This window comes from Montipora capricornis, chromosome 9, assembly GCF_036669925.1.
Source record: "Montipora capricornis isolate CH-2021 chromosome 9, ASM3666992v2, whole genome shotgun sequence".
NCBI lineage: Eukaryota > Metazoa > Cnidaria > Anthozoa > Scleractinia > Acroporidae > Montipora > Montipora capricornis.
In genome coordinates, this window is record NC_090891.1 from 40,832,926 (window position 1) to 40,847,925 (window position 15,000).

The following is a 15,000-nucleotide window of genomic DNA, read 5'->3' on the forward strand; positions in this document are numbered from 1 at the left end:
GGTTGTATAATATTCAAAACGATAAGGGGCGACTGGCTCGTCGAACAATTCCCTTGGTGCGTAATAAAACGCTCGGAACATAAGCAGATGCCGGAACATGGATCTTTCGTCCTTGCCTCGTTCGGTGAAATTGGATCAAACCTTTCGTGGGATATATAGCTTTTTTGCATCTATGTCGTGCTTTTAACACCGAAAACAGGAAACCGCTAATTCAGTAACAAACCGATGCAAGCACCGCCTCTCAATTTCGCTGCAGGGGGCTTCGTTGGTGGTAGGAACAAGTGGAATATTTGGCTGTGTTATATGACACCTTTTTCCGTTCGTTTATGATTAAGACCAAGAGAAACTTGCTAAGACCTAAAGGAGAAGACATCGTCTTGTGTTTTTGCGGAAAAAATTTAGACGAGTCATAAGTTATTATAGAAATTTATTATATGTCATTCTTCCACCTGCCGGCCAAGTAACCTGGCCTGGCTTTTAAAGAAAAAATAAACTTCCTAAACTCGAGCGACTTTCACGTGATTATTGAGACTTTTTGAAGTTTAAAAAAGTCTTATTGTGAGCAGGAGTGACATTTTTTGCCGCTTGTGACAAGCTTAAGTGAAAAAGAGCGGTGCCGCGGATTGAGCTTATATTTATGTACATTGATTACTAATATTTTCTGTTCGTGATAATTGGCTTAAAAAATCTGTCCATGTTTAAGACATGCAAATGAGAAAAAATGTACTAGGAAGAATGTTTTTCAGGAAAAATGTCGTTTCTTCATATTTCCACGAGATCCGGCCGCAAATTACTTTTCTTGAATAATTTATTTCAGATCAGTTCGCGCATGCTTCGAACCTTCAGACAAGAAAGAAAGCGAAGTGAGGTGGAAAGAGGTGGAAATCGAACGTCTCTGTTAGCTGCTAAAAGTATGTGCCCTGCGATTGATTCATGGAGCGATAACAGTGATACATGTTAGCGACCTTTCTTTCAAAGAAACCTGGAGAACATCACGGTGAGTTAAAAATTCAATGTGGCATCGTAATAGCGTGTGTTTGTGCGTTCGTTCAAGAATTTCTCGACGCGTACTTTTGTGAAGTACGTACGGCGAACTGGTGCGAGCAAATAAATACGATATGATTCGGAACAAATTCTTTGCTTTGGAAAAACACAGGCCTGGGAGACTATCATAACGTATTTAGCGACAATTGGCTGATGTGAGGTGACCTCTGGCAAGACCACAAGTTTAAGAAATTTCTTCATGGCTGCTTTGTTTACGTCTATAAATATCGTGCGCCGCTCGATCGAGAACCTTTGTCCAATTTTTCCAGATACATACAGAACACTTCGGTTGGGTGAAAAAATACAGCGGTTGCAGCTGGCGAAATTTGATACCGATTTGACAAAATCGCAAATTTTATCATTTTCGCTAATACCACTGCGTAAAACGCTTTTATTCAGCAAAAAGTAATATTGATAATATTTTTTGTTTCCTTGCGCATGAATTTTACAAATAGTTTTTCTCTATTCCTTGCGATAAACCAACGCTTACGTTTTATTGCAGAACTTGAACATAATTTATTAAGGTGTTACAAATTTATTTATCTCAATAAAAGCTACTTCCAATTCGATAATTAAACAAGAAACGGTTCTTTTTTACGGTAGATTGAGTCAAAATTTATAATGGTTTCTTGTTGCCTCCTCGTTTAATTTCTTTCTGCATTTGATGAGTTATGCATCGTTTTTTCCTAAGAGTAAAATTACTTCGCAATCGATATCGACCAAGCACTTAACGTCTTAAAGTAACCTACTTTAGTAACAAGTTGAAGTCTTATGTCCACACAAAGTACGAGAAAACGTTGCACACATTTGAGGAGAATTAATTTGGGCTATACAAAATAATATTTTCTGTGCAAACCACCAAGCCATCGGCGAACTTTTCATGGTTTATTGCCTCCAGTATCGAAGTTAAAAAATAACCCACGCAAAAAAATGAGATTCGTTTGAACGAAGTCAATTCTTATCTCTTAAAAACCATTCTAAGCGGTACAAAAATTTCGGCCTTCGGATGTAAACAAATAGATTTCAATCTCGAGTCGGTCGATATTATTGTCTGGTATTCAAGCGAAACGTTCTTAAAATAGTTTTGACAAGCCGCAACTAAAGAAGTGATTTCTGTTCCTGCTGCGTCCATCATCTTCTCTTGATTACTGTGTAAACAAGACAAAGTTATTGCACTCCCGATGAAGATTGTCTTGTTTTTTAGGTAAAATGAAAAAAGAACTGCTGTGATTATGGCATTGTAAAGGAGTAAAATGGATTCGATGATTGTGTCCCGTTTAATTACGCTAGCAAAACTTTTTTTATTAAAAAAAAATTGTCATTCTGTTTCTAACGCGGCTGTTTGTCATGGAGGGATAATTGGTTAAGGCCTCGATCATGCAGATTTTCACCATTTCGCCCTATGCATGTTTAATATTTTATGCTGCAAAAACGAACCGTTCGATCCACAGCAATATTGGGGAAATAGGCATACATAAATTCCTTCTCATCTGCGGCTGTGTTCCTGATGGGGGCCTCCGGCTACAGAAATGTGCTCTATTTGTGTAAGGAGCATCTGCGTCTCTTACGGGAATTAATATGAGTAAAAATTTTGTAATGAATTATATTTATAGAGAAATTATGAAAATTTGCAATGAAACATCTCTGTATATTTTTCAAAAAAAATTTGATTTGTAATATAACAGATCCAAATTTCGCCGTTAACTAACCTCGAATAATTATTCGCTTTGTACATATATGCATATAAGAGAATCAGTGACCTCGCGATTAATTAACTGCGAAATGTTCGTCTGAAAATATGAAGGAATTGGTGATTTCGCGATTAATTAACTGCGAAATATTCGTCTGAATATATGAAGGAATCAGTGACTTCGCGATTAATTAACTGCGAAATGTTCGTCTGAATATATGAAGGAATCAGTGATTTCGCGATATAATTAACTGCGAAATGTTCGTCTGAATATATAAGGGCATCAGTGACTTCGCGATTAATTAACTGCGAAATATTGGTCTGATTATATGAAGGAATCAGTGACTTCGCGATTAATTAACTGCGAAATGTTCGTCTGAATATGTGAATGAATCAGTGACTTCGCGATTAATTAACTGCGAAATGTTCGTCTGAATATATATGAACGAATCAGTGACTTCGCGATTAATTAACTGCGAAATGTTCGTCTAAATATATTAGGGAATCAGTGACTTTGCGATTAATTAACTGCGAAATGTTCGTCTGAATATGTAAAGGAATCAGTGACTTCGCGATTAATTAACTGCGAAATGTTCGTCTGAATATAGCAAGGAATCAGTGACTTCGCGATTAATTAACTGCGAAATTTTCGTCTGAATATATTAGGGAATCAGTGACTTCGCGATTAATTAACTGCGAAATGTTCGTCTGAATATATGAAGGAATCAGTGACTTCGCGATTAATTAATTGCGCAATGTTTCCAGATGATGTGGACTGGATACCTAGTCTCAGAAGCAAGGACGTAAGAATTTTAGAGTAATGCTTTCTTTGTTCTTTTTAACATAATGGCGCACTGTGCTAAAAGAGTCAAATCATGGGAGTGACAACTCTAACAAACGTTGTTTGAGCAACACCATGTGAAACTTTGAGTCCTCCCGGCAGTTTTGAAGATCCTTCCGAGTGTTTAGGTGACATTCTTGTAAAATGTCAAAACTTTGCTCTTTTTTTCTGCAGTATCCCAGAACTATGTCATATTTCCCATCAAAAAAACCCGAGTCTTCTCGATTCTTTTGTTTTTCTCCCGAAACAGGCCTTGTTAGAGTTGTCACCCCCTATTATAACCTCCTTTTTTAGTTCATCAATTTGTAAAATTTTGCTCAAACGATAGGCTGACTCGCCTTAGCGTAGAGATACCAAGGCTCTGCACTGTTATTGCAACTGCTACATGTCGTATTTACTTTTTCAACCAAGCTTTAACATTGTTTGTTCCCTTATCGCTAATGGTATCCCTAAGTTCTCTCTCTAAAGTACGTCACCCTTGCACACACTAAGATTAACATTAACTGAGTAGAAGCTTGATCGTTCACTTTTAGATACTAAATCTGCAGCCTTTTTGGATTTACCGATTGTGGAAATACCGAAAATTCTAGACATTGTATAAGCATACCAATGTGACAACTCAAACGAATAGTGAACTTCAAACGAAAACTTTGTAAGAATAGCTTAATTACAACTCATGGAGGTCGCAGCCGAGGTGAGCAGAAATTCTCAAACATCCTACAGTGAGAAATAGGAAAAACATGAACATTTCGCATTCAGAATTAATCGCGAAGTCACTGATGCCCTCATATATTCAGACGAATATTTCGCATTTAATTAATGGCGAAGTCACTGATGCCCTTATATATTGAGACGAATATTTTGCAGTTAATTAATCGCGAAGTACCTGATTTCCTAATAGACCTTATATATGTAGACGAACATTTCGCAGTTAATAAATCGCGAAATCATTGATTTTCTTATATGTGAAGATGTACATTTCGCAGTTAATTAATCGCGAAGTCACTGTTGCCCTCATATATTTAGACGAAAATTTCGCATTTAATTAATCGCGAAATCACTGGTGCCCTCACATATTCAGACGAATATTTTGCAGTTAATTAATCGCGAGGTCACTGATTTCCTTATATATGTAGAGGAACATTTCGCAGTTAATTAATCGCGAAATCATTGATTTCCTTGTATGTGAAGATGTACATTTCGCAGTTAATTAATCGCGAAGTCAGTGAAGCCCTTGTATATTCAGACGAACATTTCGCAGTTAATTAATCGCGAAGTCACTGATTCCTTCATATATTCAGACGAACATTTCGCAGTTAATTAATCGCGAAGTCACTGATGCCCTTGTATATTCAGACGAACATTTTGCAGTTAATCGCGAAGTCATTGATTTCCTTATATATGTAGACGAACATTTTGCAGTTAATTAATCGCAAATTCATTGATTGCCTCATATATGAAGATGTACATTTCGCATTTAATTAATTGCGAAGTCACTGATTCGTATATATATGTAGACGAACATTTCGCAGTAAACTAACTGAAAAGTCTTTCGCTTCTGTAATATATATAGAGAGGCATTTTTGCTAAATTTCATTTGTCTCTATAGAGTGACATAAATGCAAACTTTGCAATTGTAAAATCTCTCGTCTCTTACTCACTGTATAACTCCACTAAAACATTTTTTATTTGTTTCCTAATGCATACTCAGTGTTTCGTAAATGTCTTTGCTTTTATGGAATCAGTCTCTGCTCAGCTATCGATGTTGGTCCTGGATTTTTAATGTTGTTGCAAATTTAGAACTTCACATCCTTCTTGCATTCATTAAACAATGACAGCTTCATCGATGGCATAAAATGATAAAATGTTAGTTGATCCTCTCACTTGACTTGACAATTTAAGCAATTTTCTTATAAATTGGCAAGAAAATTTTCAGGCTAAGTGGAACGTCACTCTGATTGACTGGTTTTTGGTCAGGATTTTACAGTATGGACCATTACCATGGAAATGCTCCATTTCTGTATTTTTTCTCTCTCCCAGGAAAATTCAAGTTGAGTGAAACTCAGGAAGTTTTTAAAAGGAGAATTTAACTTTTTCATCTAAATAGTATAATAACAGCAAGTGGAATAATAGTTTTACATGTAAAAGGTTACTATTCAAAGTTCACTGATTGAAGAAGGTGGAGATAATGAACATGCATACACCAAGCGGAGAAACGTCCGATCCCTCAAAGAAACAATTCCATTTAATAAACAATTAACTTACTTAGACCTCACTTGCTCGGGACAGTTAACTGGGGAATATTGGCCCTTGTTTTTATATTTTGTATGCGCTGTCCGTTCTGCCACGACCTCGGGCCAATATTCCCCAGTACAGCCCTCATGCTCAGTTATAGTAAAGACTTAAGGTGTATATATAGTATAAAAGACAATATTGTTGGTTAAATTGTCGAGTTAAGTGCAAGGATTACTTCTACATTTTGGTCTATAAACATGCATTTCTTTCATTATGGGAACACATGAGCTCAACAAATTGACGTGCTCCTAACTGTTTGACCTCATAGTTCAGTTGGTAGAGCATGGCACCGGCATCACAGAAGTCATGCCGGGTTTGAATCCCGTTGGAGCTGCACGAATTTTTGAGTTGTCTATAAGAGACAATTGATGCTTAAATTATCAAGTTAAGTGCGAGGGATCACTTCTACATTTTGTCTAATATATAATTAAGTGTTGGCATAATTATAAGGAAAAAACAGTTGTGCTACTAATGTGCAACACACATTTTGTTTCTAAACAATGATCTACCATTAGTTTCTTATTAACTGGAACTCATGAACATATACAACAGATTGTCAGTGTAGAATTTTTGATTATAAGGGTAGTTTGAAAATCTGGCATGATTACACTGAGCAAGCAGGAAGCATAGGTAATGGGTGCAGTGGTATTAAAGCAATGTCCTTCCACCATTGTGTCTAGCTGGCTTTAATTTCCAGACGCAGTGTACAATCATTGCCATGCAGTTTGAGTTGTTTGTTCTGTACTCTAGTTGCTCTCCTTCATGTTTTCCAGCTTACTTCTCCTATTTGTGGAAAAGCAGCATTTTATTAATTTTGATCTGCCTTAAAGATTCATTTTTGCGGTCTCCTCAATTAGCTTGCCACTTTAAAGTGATTATTCTTGTTATTATTATCATCCTCTATTCCACTTAACAAATGCATCAAGCTATATGGACGGTGGGTGCCTGGGATGTCCAGGGGCCTCCACTGTGATCAGCTGGCCCCTAGACAGTAAAACGCTCCCACGGTTGGCAATCCCCGTAACCCTGCCATGAGCCCCCACATAGAGACATCCGGGCACCTGTCACACTGTGTTCACAGTTCAAAAACGAAGATCATTGAACACTATGCCAACATAGCTCAAAATGGCTGCTATAACTGTAAAACTGAGACTGCCACGAGCCCTGCACTATTAAAGCTGACTGCTCTATTTGTGGACCTAAACGCACATGCAGAAAACCAGCATCTCTTTGTTGTTAACTAGGTTAAGTTGCATTTAACCATATTATCCTGCTCAATTTTCAGTCATACCATGGACCTTAGGCTCCAACGAGTTAAAATATTTACACCTTAAGTGTCCCAAATTGACAAGTAAAATCTGTAAGTCTCGCTCTCAGGAAAGAGTTCAAGGGGACCTAGCTAGCCTTTTAGTTGACCCAGATGTTGTTAACCCATAAATCACACCTAAAGCACCCCCAATTGGCTTTAGACAGAGGAAATTCTATGTATAAGTCACTCTTCAGCTCTTCTTTTCGCTGGGTACATGTATATAATGTGGCATATCAGCTCCCTTGAATCTGCAGCTTAAAGGCTGGTTTACATGCCAGGATTAATTGGCAGGATTTGTCGGCAGCATGAAAGTACTTGTTCTTGATGTCCGCTATTTTTATTGCTTCAATCTATTTTGTACGCATGCATGCCCTATATTTCTCAATTATTTCTGATTGACCCACAAGCTTCTCTGAGATTGTCGGTCCAACTCAAAAAAGTATGTTGCATTGCATTAACAGATTTTCTGAATTGGGCCAATTTCCATTTTCACGAACTGGCCGCAAATCTGGTGTCAAAATACACAGGGTCAGGCCAACATTAATCTGCAGGCATATATATCGTAGCATGTAAACTTGTCTTAATTAGAGATTCAACACTTTCCTTGAAATATGTGCGGTTCCCTGAACTAGTCCATCAATTTTGCAACATCTTTCAAGGCTGTTCTGAGTGCCCCGAAACCAGGCTTACCAGAGGCAGTGAAAGATGTTAAAAAATAGAGTGAATTGCATAATTTATAACAGCTAGATTGTTTGCAGGGAATTGTGAAAACTGTATGACTGTAACTGTAGTTTTAGGACATATTTGGTGTGCTCACTATACACTCAAATTGGTATTCTCTTGTGCTGGAAAAAAATTTAATCCAGTGGGAAGATTGGAATCTGGCTAATTCCTCACTGAAACCACAAGAGCATTTTTTGTTCAAAATAATTTCCTGCTTGCAGTAAAATATACTTTTCGTTATTTGGGAGAAGATATATTTTAACAGTTAATTTTGCAAGCTTGTTTAGTATACAAATCATGTAGGTGAACGAAAGGGAAAATACCTTGCTTTCTGTTAATCAAAATTTATAGACGCTTAAAATAATTTAAGGGTCACGTTATCTTTTGAAATTTGCATATAAATAAATTATTGTGTTTTAGTGAATTAAGATGAAAATCTGGAATTAAAAACAGAAATCTGAAAAGACCAAGAAATCAAGAAATTTAAGAGATTGCCATGAAATTTTTATGCTTCTTTATAAAGTCTTGCAGATTGTATGGTCTTCCACGAATATATTGGAAATTTTGACATTTGTTTAAAATTAATTACAAGATTTATCTTATGTGAATGGAATAGTGTGTATTCTAATAGTTCATTCTACCAACGGTAGTTCAGGTGCCTGAAATCAATAAACATTTGAATTTTAGCACCATAAAGATGATATCTGCGATCATCCTTTTATAGAAGAATTCGAAGAATTGAATTTCAAATTTATTGCAGGTGTTTATTTCCCTTGAGGCATTTAGGTTAGGAGTATTATGTTATGTACCATATGATATGTTACTCTAATTCTGAATTAGCCTGTTTTAACGTAATGTTTAAAAAATGAGCAGCAGTGTTTTATCGGGGTTTAAAAACGCGAGGCATAGCTGAGTCTTTTTAGACCCGATAAAACACATGCTGCAAGTTTTTTGAATGGCTTAAAAAGCATTCCACAAAGTGTGTGTCCCTCTGGACTCAAAACAATGGTTTAAATTGTGAGAGGTGAATATTAGCATACAAGAAAAACAAGCTATGCCTTATTACCGTACTTATTCGGCTACAAGCCGAGCTCAGTTATAAACCGAGGCCCCAAACTTATTACGGAAAAAAATCAACTTGATTGCCACGAATTGTAAATGCATAATACTTGGCTATAAGCCGAGACCCATTTTAGGTCTTGATGTGTATTATCGGCTATGGAATTTTCGTAATTCTCTTCATTTTACAAGTAATTTAGTTCGGCTTGTAAGTGAATACAAGTTCATTTGTTACTGTTTTAATTGGCTGAGAAAATTCGTTTTATCAAGAATACTCGGCTATAAGCCGAGACCCCTTCTACGGCTTTAAATTTGCCCAAATTGAGTGAGGATTTGTGTAAAAATCGCTCGGCTTATAGCTGAATAAGTACGGTAGTAGTCTTTATATAAAGAATATATACTAACGAGTAGTGTTTTATCAGTGAGGATATACAGCTCATACACGTGACGTTTTATTGGTGTTTTGATAGGCTGTTAGGCTCATGAATTATTAATGAGTTTTTAAAGTTATTGTTATGCCCTGGAATTATGGTAAGGTGAATCTCAAAAGGTCTTGAACATCTGAGCACTAGTTTGTTAAGTCCTTGAATCAATTTTGAATTAAAAATAGAATGATGCAATTACATGTATTATATATATATATATATACACCAACTTCTTTTAATTGAAGATAACCTTTAAAACACAACTTGTCCCTCTGTAAGGGTTCAAATCAGTTGACTTAGCATGATATTTTGGTTTACTTTGATGGTAATAATCTGGTAACTTAATTAGTACTTCACTTCAGCTTCAAGTCTGACCATTTAGCTGCCTTTGTAAAACAGCAGGCTTGCATGTACTTCACTTTTATCTTGACAGGGTGACGACAGGGCTCTAAGTTCTTCATGATATGTTCACTGTTCATTGTATCCACTATGTTAGAGTTGACATCATGTTTCTTGAAGAGATCTTTGTTAAGTTTTGTACTAAACAATGCTAGATTAATATTTTTAAGCTGATTTTAGGCTGTAATATTTTTGTCTTATTTTGAGTATTTTTAAAATGACTTAAACTAATATCAATTATTCTCAGTTAATGCGACAAATTTGTTGTTATATTGAACTCAACAATACGTAGGAATACGGTGTAACACTTTCTGAACTCTTGCTAAAGAAGTTTGTCTACTTTATTGTATGGGAAAGCAGTCATTCTATGGGAAAACAGTCATTCTGAAATTAAGTGTGTAGTAATGTGTAGCTTAATCCCTCAATTAACTTTTTTAGTATCTACTAGTGGCAAATTGACTGTGAAAATATTATTTAGAACTAGCTTTGATCTATCCTCCCATGCAGACATTCAATCAATCAATCTATCAATAATCTTTATTTATTATTATTAAACTTGCAAGAGAATGTCGCATCAAAGTTTCATATTTAGCCGGCTGTAGTAGTACGGTAGGTAGGACAGTATAGAATACGGCCTGCTAAATCAGCCATAATCACAGTGCACAGTGCTATCTGAGAGATATAATAAAGGTATTTATCAGTGCTTCAGTCTTTTGTCACCAAGTAAGACATATTTTTAGTACAAATCAGTAAATGTTGATATGCTGATAATGGATTTGTTTTGTTTTCTTTGATGTGTAGGAGATGACAGTAAATGATGGAGGATTTTTGAATGCAGTCAGGGATGGAAGTTGCACTCATGTGTTAAATTTACTGGATAACAATGGCATTGACTTGGAGCAGAGAGACCAGGTCAGGATGAACTTAAGATGAAAATAATATATTTATTTGAATTGCCCCAAACTATATTCACAGTAAAATATCTTACCACACAGTGAAGGCCCACTGGCTGATAGCTAGATGATAATTATTGTTATCATTATTATTCAATAGCTCAGGCTTGCGATCACAATAATATACACTTAATTTATGGTCCCAAGGGAAACAGTTCCCGTGGGGGAGGGGACTCCCATATAAAAAGGACGGGGGTGCTCGTCGTACGTTTTAGCGGTTAAAAAAGTGGCTTTGGTACCTCTTAGGGTGTTCAGCCTCAAAAGATCCACAGCAGGAGCTTCAGGGATACCTTTTAGGGTATCGAGCTGAAAAATTATGACAGGAGACATTTGACGATTGACTAATTTTTAATTTTGTCTAATTAAAACCCATAATTTGGTACCTCTTGGGGGTGAAAAAAAATTAATGCCACGCCCAGAAGACAGCATCTTGGTACCTCTTAGGTGTTCTTTTCAAAATTTCCAACAAGCTCCCCCATCATTTTTATATGGGAGTCCCGGCCCCCTCCCCGGGTTAGTTTTGTTTTCCTGAGAGTCCTGATTGTCGAGGGAAACATCAGGACTCGAGGGAAAACTAAGTTTCGCAAGGGACCAGATGTTAAGAGCTTTGTTATACCGGTATATTTAGACTTTGCCAACAGCAGTTGCAGCAAAACATCTGGCTTGGGCAACAACTGCGGAATTGTATCCCAGGTGGGATACATTTGAATTTGATCAGGGGCATGTGACCAAGAATCAACCAATCACACTCCTCGTTTTGCTGAGCGAAAGTCCAGGTATATAACAATTGATGCCGCTAATGAACAACTACCAGTAAGAAAGATGTGAACTTTATATATGCAAGAGCTTAATTAATGGTATGATCTGTGAAATAATAATAATAATAATAATAATAATAATAATAATAATAATAATAACGATCAGAATAACAGTAATTCTTCATGCTGTTTTACATTTTAGAATGGTCAAACCCCCTTGATTATTGCTGCAGAAAAAGGTAGCTTGGAAATTGTCCATGAGCTGATTAAGAGAAATGTTCAAGTAGATGTACAGGATGAGGTATAAAAGTAATATAGTATTTTTATTGTACTCATATGGTGCTTTAATGACAAAATTTCCAAATCTGATTGGTCATCAGCAGCTATGAGTTCAGAATAATTATTATAATGAATGGCAAGAGCCATATCAGTTTCGACCACCAACAGAGTTGGGTAGGACCTTCTGTAGCGCACGTTCACGCTGTTACTTTCATTCTGGTTGGGTCCTCTTTTGCTTTAATTGTTCCGAAGCACTTTTTGAACTTTGCTGAACTTCTGAACTTCTTTCAAGGAAACCCTCTTTGTACCTGACGTCAAAATGAAGCTTGTGTACCTTAAAGCCATTTGTCAGCTCCGGGCACTCGATCAGTTGCGAAGGGCAATTGCAGCTCATTTCACTATAATTAATCTGCCATTTCTTAGTTCAATGACATGAATAACTTGCGTACAAAATTAGAATTATAAAAGACCACTTAAATAATGACCAAATAATGACCATTTGAAAGTGATTGGAAGGTCATAATTTCTGTTGTCGCAAAAATACATCTGTTTTCAGTAGCACTGGACCGCCGATTGTCCGAATATCGATCGACTGACGACTATAGTCCGACTGTCGATCGACTGTCAACCGATACATCGTTCCAGGCTATCTACAGTATTAAAACTAGTACTATATCCTCCTCACTGCACACTCATTACCTCATCGCATAAGATTAAGTTATGGGAAGAGTCCGCGACTGATGAGGCAGTATGCATGCAACGAGGATACAAGCAGATAGGAGCTTGGTCAACCGCCACCAGGGGAGGTGGGCGGGTCGCAAAAGACGACTGTCTTTGTGGAGTACAGGACGAAAAGACCACGCTCCAAGCGGAGAGACCAAATTTAAACTCCAAATGGCGCAAAGCATTACTGGCGCTAATAATAGCACGGGCGAAAACGGGGGAATGCGATAGAATAACAGCAGTGAGAATATTGCTATTTATTTTTTCTCAGGATGGTTGGACAGCTCTAATAGCTGCTTGCAAAGAGGGACATTTTGACGTTGTGAAAGAACTCTTAGAGTGTGGAGCAAAAGTGCAACTCCCAGACTTGGTAAATGAGTAGCATTCTATTCCTGCTGAACGGTTTCGTGAAGTTTTATCGCAAAGAAATACCGAGGAATGAGATTTTTTGACGCTGTGGTCACGCTAGAATGGGCCAAGAGCTATCTTTGGCTATCGTCCATCCTGTCGCACGGCAAAAATTTATTCTTCTCGGTCTTTCATCGCTATGAAACCACTCGAAAAACCTTGCTCTGCGGGCAAGATCACACCATAGGCGGGCTAAGCTCCCGTTACGCGCCAGACCTCGGTTGTTCAAAAGGTGGATAACGCTATGGACCGGATAAATCACTATCCAGCCGATAAACACCAGCAAAACCAATTGAGTTATCCAATGGATAGTGATTTATCCAGTGGATAGCGCTATCCGGCACCCTTTGGTCAACTGGGGTACGAACGGAAAATGAAACAGAAAATGAATGGTTCATTGTTATATTGTTTGCTCACGTTGTCGTCAAAACCTAAAATTTGGTGATTCACGTTGTTGTTTTGTGGAGTTTTTGTGGAGTACGGAAAAGAACTGCACGGAATTTCGTGCTGCACGTAGTGGGAGGCGCGGTGGCCTCATGGTTAGTGTGCTCGACTCCGGATCGAGTGGTCCTAGTTCGGGTGCGTGGAATTTTGTTCTTGTTTGTGTTGTGTTCTTGGGCAAGACACTTAACTCTCACGGTGCCTCTCTCCACCCAGGTGTATAAATGGGTACCGGTGAAATGCTGGGGGTAATACAATACAATACAATACAATACATACTTAATTGACCGCTCCCCTTAGGGGCTTTTCAGGGCCAATGAAACACAACGAAACAACAGAACAGAACAACAACTGTTAAGAATCCCAACAAACCAGTTGGCTATTTACAAGTGCAGCTGGGAAGTTGAACCGGGGACTACCAGGATCAAATTCAACGAGTGGTCAGAGCGGGTCTTGAACCCGGGATCTCCGGATCTCAAGGCAAGCACTCTAACCACTGGGCTACACTGCCTCCCTTAACCCTGCGATGGACTAGCATCCCATCCAGGGGGGAGTAGAAATACTCCAAGTCGCTTCATGCTAAGGAAACCGGAGATAAGCGCCGGCCTGATGGGCCTTCTTAGAGCTCGTAAGCAGTGCTTTTCGTGCTGCACGTGAAAAATATAACTTTGCACCGATCATAAGTCTTTCGCGAGTGTGGACAAAGTGTCCTATTTAAAAATAAACTAGGTATGAGCGGTTTCAGAGTAAAAATAAAAAATGAAAGGTTTAAATTTGTATGCTACCGTTGTAATCAAAACCTCGAATTGTTGACTTCACGTCGTTGTAATAGAGAGAGCTTCACATTTAAGGACGTTCGCGCCAAAAACCTCGCGAATATCAGTCGTGCAGTAGTCTTTCATAAATCTTTTAAATCAATTTTGACTGATCACGATCTTCTCTGATCCAACGCTGTGCAAGACTTATCGTCCACGGTTTTTGCAAAGGTTTTAGAACCTCAACTTCACTATTCAGTAATACGTGACATATTACAGTCGCGTTAGCTGCGCAGTAACGTTGCGCACAAACAATTAGCGCGAACGTCCTTAAGTGGAACGCGAATGGCAAAAGTGACCACGTAACCATGATTTTCCCGCCTTTTTTTGCGTTTGCCGGCTGCTGCTTGCCGTTTTCACGTGAAAGTAGGCATTTTCGCATTTTTGCCCAATACGTGGAATTTTCTTCCCGTTTTCCTTGAAAATAACAATTTGTTTGTGGATAAAACGAACCCTAAAACCACTTTCCCGTCAGTCAAGCAAGGAGAAGGTAGGTTTCGTGGTTATAGATCGTTCATAACTGACTCCTTATCGCAATTTTCTTCGTGAACTCGCGTTGACTTTCTGTTGACTCACAAAACAGCTTCATCGAGACTTGCATAATTTGACAGGTGAGGATTTTCATTTTATGTAGGGTCTTCTTCTCCAAACGATGCTTGGGACCTTTTTGTTTTTTTGGTAACCAAATACGTACTTGGGTTTAACAAAGTCCTTTACGAGTTGCCTTGGGTCGCGCGAAGCTAAAGCCACAATCTTCACTCCACTTTAGAAACGGCAGGCCAATGTTTGCCATTTCACGAAGGTGTGATGCTAATGTAAAGTTCTCTAATGTCGAGTG

At 37.9% G+C, this 15,000-nt stretch overlaps 1 protein-coding gene across 1 annotated transcript in view; it reads left to right on the plus strand.

Annotated features, from left to right (window-relative positions):
• Nucleotides 1–848: 848 nt before the first annotated feature.
• The window catches only part of LOC138015173 (kinase D-interacting substrate of 220 kDa B-like), a 62,061-nt gene continuing 47,909 nt past the window's right edge, over nt 849–15,000 (plus strand). Inside the window, exons 1-4 of the mRNA XM_068862106.1 lie at nt 849–997; nt 10,587–10,697; nt 11,699–11,797; nt 12,770–12,868. Coding sequence (XP_068718207.1) covers nt 10,590–10,697; nt 11,699–11,797; nt 12,770–12,868 — 306 coding nt within the window. The 5' untranslated portion in view covers nt 849–997; nt 10,587–10,589. The remainder of the gene's footprint in view (nt 998–10,586; nt 10,698–11,698; nt 11,798–12,769; nt 12,869–15,000) is intronic.